The sequence below is a fragment of the Phalacrocorax carbo genome, chromosome 4 (assembly GCF_963921805.1).
Source record: "Phalacrocorax carbo chromosome 4, bPhaCar2.1, whole genome shotgun sequence".
NCBI classification, from domain to species: Eukaryota; Metazoa; Chordata; class Aves; order Suliformes; family Phalacrocoracidae; genus Phalacrocorax; species Phalacrocorax carbo.
Window position 1 is genome coordinate 53,758,306 of NC_087516.1, and position 8,826 is coordinate 53,767,131.

The window sequence follows — 8,826 nt, forward strand, 5'->3', positions numbered from 1 at the left end:
AAAATGTGTTACCTACCCCTTTGGAATTTGGGTTGGGGTGGCCAGGAGTGTTTTCTGTCAAAGCTTTTCCAAAAATAACAAAAAAATTCCACAAAGTGGCGACCTCCGACAGGAAAATAAAAATTTCAAGGTTAGTAGTCAAATATTTCACAGAATCACAGGTTGGAAGGGACCTCAGGGATTGTCTGTCTCCTTCACACAGACCAATTTACTTTCTTGAGAGGCCACGGTGCGTTTTGGGAATGTATGGAAAGGTTTCTTCACAGTGACAGGAATGGCCTCACCAGCACTGCGTCCTGGTGGAAGCGGGGAGCATCTGTGTTGCGGAGCTTTGCCGAAGTCCGCGTCCGTCCCCTTTCCACTGGCCTTGCTGTGCGGGAAGGAGACCCAGAAGGAGGGAGGCGAATGCAGAAGGTTTCTGCAGAGCAAGTTGTAACCGCCCGTCTTGGCATTTCACAGGTTCAAAGGACCATCGCAAAGCAGATTCAGATGGTAAAGCAGATTGGAAAAGGTCGCTATGGAGAAGTCTGGATGGGAAAGTGGCGTGGCGAAAAGGTAGCCGTGAAAGTGTTTTTTACCACAGAAGAGGCCAGCTGGTTCAGAGAAACAGAAATCTACCAGACTGTCCTGATGAGGCATGAAAATATTCTTGGTGAGTGAAGTTAAAGAGAATTATCTGATAGTGTACAGGTTTCTTGAGTTTAATAATTGCCTATTCGCTGTTGTCTGATGCCCTTTCCTATGTGCTTTGTTACCTGCTGTGCTCTGCAATTAGCCACCCAGCACTTTTCAAAAGAAAGATGTTTCAAGGATTACTGAAACATAAATAAATGTTTAAAAATAACAGGGTTTGGGGGCTGTTATTCCAAACACCGCGCATCAATTTCTGCCACCTGTATTTCCATATCTGGGCTTTCTGAAAATACGTTGAAGGCTAGAGGTGAGGCATAGTTGCATGGAAGTAAGATAAAAGAAATGAAATATGTTATTAAAATAAAAGCATTGAAGTGGCTGATGGTCCAGAGTTCTGAGCAGTCAAAAAATCCCTGAGAAATATTAATTTGAAAATCTTATTTTTGCAGGATTCATTGCTGCAGACATTAAAGGTACAGGATCTTGGACCCAGCTGTATCTCATCACCGACTACCATGAGAATGGCTCGCTTTATGATTATCTAAAATCTACTACCTTGGACACAAAAGCCATGCTAAAACTGGCTTACTCCTCCGTCAGTGGCTTGTGCCACCTCCACACTGAGATCTTCAGTACTCAGGGCAAACCCGCTATTGCCCACCGTGACCTAAAAAGTAAGAATATCCTGGTGAAAAAGAACGGCACCTGCTGTATAGCAGATTTGGGCTTGGCTGTTAAATTTATCAGGTGAGTAAAAGAGAGGAGGGTGAGGGAAAGTTGGTAAATTGGACGCAAACGCTGGTTTGGTTGTTGACTGAGCAACGTGTGAGCACCTGCAGTGTGTGTGCATACCTTTCATGCTATGCTCATCTGTATGTAGGTGGGACTACCCGTGTAGATGAGGATGTCACATAAACACATAATGCAGATGTATAAATAGTCCCTTTTTCATTACTGAGCACAGTAGTTGCGCTTGTGTAAAGGTGCAGTATTCATCGCTTCGCCCTCAGCGGCAACCTGAGTATTGCTACCATATGCTAAAAGGACACAGCACTGACAGGTTCAAGTCATGTCAGTAAACTTGTCACTGAAGCTTTCAGCTTGTCTGATCCCAAGGTAATTCACTCACAACTTACACAGAATAATACTAATCATTTGCACAAGTTACTAATTGGAATTTATAGAAAAGCACCCCATTCGGGCTGCCTTTTGTTTTATTTCCTACAAATCAAATTGCCGAAGTACAGATTTGATTTTTGAAATGGCTTTTAAATTTGATTTTTAAAAAATGGTTCTGTGTTTAAGCAACTTAGAAAGAGCAGACAAGTAGGACTTATGCGCTCCTGGGATTCGTAAAGGAGTCTTCACTCTCTGACAGCTCTGTTCAAAAGGAGCTTGAGCTCTCAGCGCTGGTCCTGGTGGTGGTGATGTGTGTTAAGAAGTCTCTGATTATTCTATGCACAGAAATGTGGCCAGAGACTGAAGGTTTCCATTTCAGAGGTCAGCTTTGAAACCGTGGGCTCCCTCAAGTATCACAAAAAAAATTGAGAATTCTGTACAAATCTTGAACTGAAATTATTCAGAGTGTGAGGAAGGGCAGTTTTTATGCGCTCTCCTCACCATTCACTTATCTACCAGGTTTCTTGGTGAGGCTTTTCCTTTATGAACCTGACCTTTCTTTAGGAGATGAGAAAGGAATACTTCTTCCTTGAGGAACAGGGGCCTAGGAAATAACAACTTGGAAATACACTGTTTGCTGTAAAAGTTTCAGGGAAGAAGTTCACCCTTTGCATGTATAACTTGCTTGACAAGTAGAGCTGCACACTGCTTAGTTATGAACAGAGAAGAACTAGGAACTACCAAATGTTGCTATAAAAGAAGGTGAAATATGTATTTGTTGGAGTCCAAATGGAATTTACGTTACATATTTGTCTTGTTTTCATACTGAATCCTTCCTTAAACACCATTTCTCAGGCAATGACAGGGAACGGGAAAAAATAGTTGTAAGGAGTGTGCTCTGCTGAAGCTAATGAGCTTAATAAAGTTCTCTGCATTTCTTATTGTCTTCGAAATATTGCAAGACTGTGCAAGTCACTAGATTTATATTACATCCTTGGAGGTATACAGAAATGTCACCAGCATATGTATGATTTAATGACTGTGTAGGTGACTGGTTGTACCTCAGGCTCAGCTTTTTTTGGCATTTTCATAACTGTAGGTAAAGAAAATTGCTGGAGGTGAAGAAAATTACGGAAGAACTTGTATAATTATTCTGTGAGATTTTGTTGTATCCATCACATTTAAAATGATTACATTTTGAAGATTGAGAAAGAAAAACAGACCTTTCTAAGCAAAAATATATGCCATATATTAAACTTTTTAAAACATTAAAAGTCATACAGCTGAATTGGGGTTAATACAAAAAAAAATCCAGTCACATGGGAATTTGCTTCCCATTAAATATATGTTGTCTCTTCTGGTCAATGTGTGAGGTGTGACACATTTGGTTAGAAATTTTTGCACATTGAAGTCTCTGCATTTACACACCTTGATGTGTAAAGGTTGGGAGATACCAAATATAATGGATGCACAGAAAATAGTTAGACTCATCTTCCTTGCAGATCTTATTTGCTACAGCTAAGTGATACTGCCCCAGCTATTTAGTGTCTTCCCTAATTGCTAAGACTAAAGCATTAGGGGGTGGAGTATGTTAAGAAAACAGCATTTAATGAAGATTTGATTGTTATCACCAGCATTAGAGCTCAGGCTAACGCTAATGAAATCTCACAAACGTTACAGCATCCCTGTTGAGTCTTATCTCCATTGTGGTTCTGCATTTGAATGCTTAACGTAGCCTCAGGCAGGTCAGCCTTTTAAGGAGGGTTGCCTTCACACTAAGAGGCTTTCCTTGTAAGAATTGTTCCATTAAGATTATGCATTACTTCTGACCTTGTTTGAGAGTGGATGTGGTGTGAATTTACTACTTCTCCCATCTAAATTGCTTTCTGTTCAAAGCACTTTATTGCATGTTTGATGCCCTTTTTCCCCCTTCTTTTTCTTTTAGTGATACAAACGAGGTAGACATACCTCCAAATACCCGTGTAGGAACAAAACGCTATATGCCTCCTGAGGTGCTGGATGAAAGCTTGAATAGAAATCACTTTCAGTCGTACATCATGGCTGATATGTACAGTTTTGGACTCATCCTTTGGGAGGTAGCAAGGAGATGCGTTTCAGGAGGTAAAGAGCTGGGAGATCGCTTTTGATTGTGTCAGTGAACCCCATTTATAACCCAAATCATCCATTACATCATTTTCTCTGGGTAATTATCTTTACTGTAATAAACAGATGTGGATAAACCATACAGGTAACTCTCCTAATATCTGTTCTCATGTTGAAACTTACTTTAAAGCATCAGTCAACATTCCAACAGCAAAGGTTTAGACTGTATTTTAATGGCTTGTTTGAAGGCACTGGATGCCTGCACTGAAGGAGGAATGTGGAACTCATTTTGGGGCCTTTTCCTATGGCAACACATTTTTGCTGTACTGGGGTATTCAGGTATTTTAGCAGAAAGAAAAGTGATTTCTTTGTTTTTTGTTAGAGTTAAATAGAAGGAGGAGGACCAACAATTTGGGGGTATTCTGTGCCACTATTTAAAATAAATAATCTGTTTACAAGACAAGTAGGAAAAAAAACAGAGGGAAGTGGAACTTACTACATCGTTGTCATACCTATGATGTGCCTCATTTCCTTCTGATATCAGGCGTTCAAGCGTGAGGACAGCAAAGATAAAGCAGTGCAGCCAGCTGCAGACTCGGGGCATAGATCCATCCTTGTACGCATAGGCTATGTGTACTTTCTGCACGTAGAGGTCAGTGTAGTGCAGAAATGGTGGGTGTTATTACCTCTGTTTTGCCACCGAGGAAAGCTAAATGCAGAGAAATGGCTTGGCAGCGGTTACGTGCCAGATTGGTGTAAAGAGTAAAGCATGTCTCTTTCGGGGTTACGCTACCTTCACCAGGCTTCATGGGTCTTTAAAGCCTGCAGTTTTGTGCTGCATGCTCACTCCATGCTTACCCTAGGGGAGCTGAATTTCACTGACGAGCAATGTGATCCCTGTGTTTACAAACTGGTAAGGTGTATTGCAATGATATGACGCAAAATCCGTAGTAGTGGTGTTGTCATTGCACAAAGAATGGTACCTTGCCCTCTTGTGAAAAGGCACAGAAATGCCCTTTAAGATATACCAGGTCCACTGATAGGAAGGAGACCTAACTCAAGGTTAATTCTCTGCCGAATTACTCTGATACAGGCCCTATGCTAATAGTTCTTTCTGTGATAACTTACTGGAGATTGCTGGACTGAACAGCGGTGGTAGAAGCTGTCTCACTTTGCAAGTAACTACACTTTCCAATTAAGATACGTGGCCAGTCTTTACACAGCAATGGTTACGTTGGAACTTAACTCTGGAATAAACTTTCAGGATAGGGAAGCCTTTTTTAAGAAGTACATCTAATTGTTAAACAGTATGGTCAATTTGTTATAACATGAGAGGGGAAGAGGATAGTGGAAGGTACCTTCTGTAAGTGATGGGCAACAAATTGCTTCTTTCAGGAATAGTTGAGGAATACCAGCTTCCGTACCACGACCTGGTGCCCAGCGACCCTTCGTATGAGGACATGCGGGAGATTGTGTGCATCAAGAGACTACGCCCTTCATTTCCCAACAGATGGAGCAGTGATGAGGTACTGTTCCTCTTAAAAAGCAGCCTGTGTTCTTGATCAGAACTAGTGAGAGCGTTTGCCCCAGTTCTGCATCATTTTGAGTGAGGAGGAGCTTTGCCACTGCTGCTAGCACCACTCATGGTGTAACAGGGCTTGGGAAGGAGCACAACCTTCTCAGTTATCCCCACTGAAAGTTTCAGAGCCCCAGGGGCCATAGCCTGTGATATTTGCAAGCGGGTTCCTTGTGTGCTGACTACCAGATCCAACAGCAACAGCAGGCTGTGCTCAGACGTTCTTAGTCTGTCTGTTCTCCTCTTGCACTTATTTTGCTTTCTGCTCCTGTCACTAATAGCATTAAATCAGTGGCTAGCCCAAACTTTTGAAAGAGAAATTATTATGTAGTGTATAGTGCAGTGGCAGCATACTTGGTTTACTGGCAGCTACTTCAGCATGTACTGATGTGTGTGCTGTGATTCCAACATTTTTCCCTTTTATTTTTTTAAAGAAAAAAAAACCTCCTGTCTCTTTGAAATGAAATGAGCATACAGCTTCCTGTGATCACAGGTGTGCAGGCTTGGAAACGTGATTTTACCCTGATTTTACACTAACATGAGCCCAAGATATTAAGTTTCACTCTTACGGTATTGATAAGCAATAGTACTGACCACAGTAGGTGGGCTGCACTGAGGAGGGTCATTCACCCCATTACATCTTACAGAAACACTGCTCATGTACCTTTTCTCATTTTAGCAAAGAGGGCTACAGATGTGGCCTTTCAGAGGAGTCGTAGGATCCAGAAAATGCTTTCCACCTCCAAACAAGGAGGTGAGAGGGCTGCGGGAGATTCTGAACTCCCCTTGCTGAGCATCTGTAACAAAGCAAAGTGATGCTTGTGGGATTGGAGACAAACAGTTAAGGTACTGCAGGCAAACCTGCTGACTGCTCTCAAGATGCTATGGAGGAGGGTTCATTAATCATGTTAATTGGTACAGTTTAATGCTGTAAAGTTTTCTACAGTCGCAGAAGCCAGTTGCCATTTGGGAATAGCACTGTGTAGATGAATATTCTGCAGGTAGATGAAGGATTTAGGTGGCATGAGATGTGGGCAATTTGGGAATGTGCAGGGGGAAAGAAAAAAAACAACCTCCCTGGTAGGCTCAAGGACTTGTGCAGCTGCCAGTGTGGAAGACCTAACCGAGACTCACCTGCCTCATCCCCTCCCTAGTTAAATCTCTCTAAGTCTTCAGACCAGGAATAGAAGCACTAGAGGAAGTGCTGTCAGTATCGATCCCGGGAAGGGCGTTTGTGTGGTGGCACACAGTGTATGCTTGGTCTGCCACGACACGTATTGGGGACTGGGGAGGCTTGTTGAAATAACTGTTCTTGATGCTAAAGCGTCCTCGCTAATCCCATTGTAGTCATTCTAGCAATGAGAAGGAAACTTGTTAGTGCACAAAACCTTGTGTATTACCAAAATGCGTTTATAAAAATCCGCATTAGTCTGAAATGTATTAGTCTGGTCTGGGCACTGTTGGTGGTGCCTAAGCTTAATGCCTTTCAGGGCCAGCAGGCTCATGAAAACAGCAAGTTGGATGAGATGGAAAACTTCTCTTTTCCTATTGTAGGGAGCAAATCTTCAGGCAGCGTAAGTCTGTAGGCTGATGGTGTCACCACCCGGCTGCGGTGGCTTACATGGTGCTTCATGTTTGGAAGAAGGTGGTAGACACAGAGCAGGGATGTGTACTCCTTTTCCAGGATGGCAAAGGCAGTGCTGAGATGCTGTGAGAAAAAGAGTTGTTGCTGGGAGCTGGAGGAAGGTCTGGCTACGTTTCGGACGCGAGCAGGGGATGGAGCGGATCAGGGCAGAGCCGAGCCGGGTGCTCGCAGGCGGCGGCGGCGTTCCAGCAGGGGTGGCTGGGCAGGAGCCGTGGGTGCGTGCTCATGCTGGGCTGTACCCCGGGGACCGGGTGCTGGCTGCGGAAAACGAGTTCCACTGAATTTGTACAGCAAAGGGCTTCCTTACAGAGCCACGCTTGTGCGGGTCAGGCTGCATGGGTTTGGGGAAGTAAGGAAAGTGCTTTTGTGGGGTGTAAAGGCAAGTCTAGACTATAACTTGTCATACATTATAAGAGTAATTGCCATGTTTGGAGAACTCGTCTTAATATATAGAAAACACAAGCTCTTGAAAAGTGATACCAGCCAGCATGTTGCTTTTTTTTTTTTTTTTTTCTTTTTTTTGGCTGCCCTTAGAAAAGACCTTTTCCCTTCAGTTTTTTGGCATTGCCACCAACTGCAATTTCCTCTTCTACTGACCCAGGTGGGATTTTCTCTCCCGTTTCTCTCTGCAGTGCCTACGGCAGATGGGGAAGCTGATGATGGAGTGCTGGGCTCACAACCCCGCCTCCCGGCTCACAGCCCTGCGGGTCAAGAAAACACTTGCCAAAATGTCAGAGTCGCAGGACATTAAACTTTGACTTGGCTGGAGGCAGCTCTCATGAAGGCCCATGGAAACGGACTTTCTCGTGCAGGCAGAAGTCCTGAAGAGGTATTGGAAGTCTTTGGTAATAAGTACCTTGAATCCAGTCATGCTTAAAAACAGCTGTAAGTTTGTTTGACAGATTTTGAGACTATCCTTTGCAAAAATCAGCTGAATTTTGACATACAAGATCGGAAGAGGCTTGTCTGCCCTTGTTTACATGGGGAAATACAGTTTTAGTAACTGGTTTAAGATTATGCATGTTGCTTTCCATGAAAGCCACTTATTATTTTATTATTATTATTGTTATTATTATTATTTTGATTGTTTAAAAAGATACTGCTTTAAATTTTATGAAAATAAAACTTTTGGTTAGAAGTAAAAAAGATGTATATTGTTACATTAAAAAAAAATTGGAAGAAACTATGCTGAAAATGAAAGCAAAGTGACTTTTTCATTTATAAAGAGACTATTGCACTCCAGCATTTACAACAAAAGAAAAAAAAAAAAAGGAGAGAGGGTCTGCGTAGGAGCTGTAGTGGAAACTGTCTTAAAAGCCGTCTGCTTGCGGAGATGACTTTCCATAGCCCTGCCCCTGTGAGCAGTTCTCTCAGCATAGAGATGGAGCCCAGTTATGTCCCTGTCATCACTGGCTTGGGCAGCCGGGTTCCTGCGGGTGGCCTGTCCCAGGGAAGGTTATACTTTGTTTACTGGGAGCCGTATCAATATGGTTCAATGTGACTTGCTTGTTTGAGGAAGCTTTTCACGTTTCCGGGAAATCTGATGGGTGTGATACCAGGATGAAGGCAAACAAATGCCCCTTTTTTTGTCTTTTCTTCCCCCCCCCCCCCCCCCTCCCCCCCCCCCGCAAAAATAAAGTATTCTGTGTTTGAGTGGAAATGAGGCATGCATTTGGATCTGCGGGTAAATTTGAAACTGCTGTGACCTACATAAACAGCCACTGGGTAAGAGGAAGTTCCTTGTGAGGAA

General features: G+C 43.0%; 1 protein-coding gene across 11 annotated transcripts in view; it reads left to right on the forward strand.

The window, feature by feature from the left end:
- BMPR1B (bone morphogenetic protein receptor type 1B) overlaps nucleotides 1-8,668 on the forward strand; it is a 252,620-nt gene extending 243,952 nt beyond the window's left edge. For all 11 annotated transcript variants that reach the window (XM_064449982.1, XM_064449986.1, XM_064449978.1 and 8 more), the window contains 5 exons: nucleotides 460-652; nucleotides 1,083-1,380; nucleotides 3,698-3,873; nucleotides 5,251-5,381; nucleotides 7,709-8,668. In XM_064449982.1, the coding sequence (XP_064306052.1) occupies nucleotides 460-652; nucleotides 1,083-1,380; nucleotides 3,698-3,873; nucleotides 5,251-5,381; nucleotides 7,709-7,834 (924 nt within the window). In that variant the 3' untranslated portion in view covers nucleotides 7,835-8,668. The remainder of the gene's footprint in view (nucleotides 1-459; nucleotides 653-1,082; nucleotides 1,381-3,697; nucleotides 3,874-5,250; nucleotides 5,382-7,708) is intronic.
- Nucleotides 8,669-8,826: the final 158 nt, after the last annotated feature.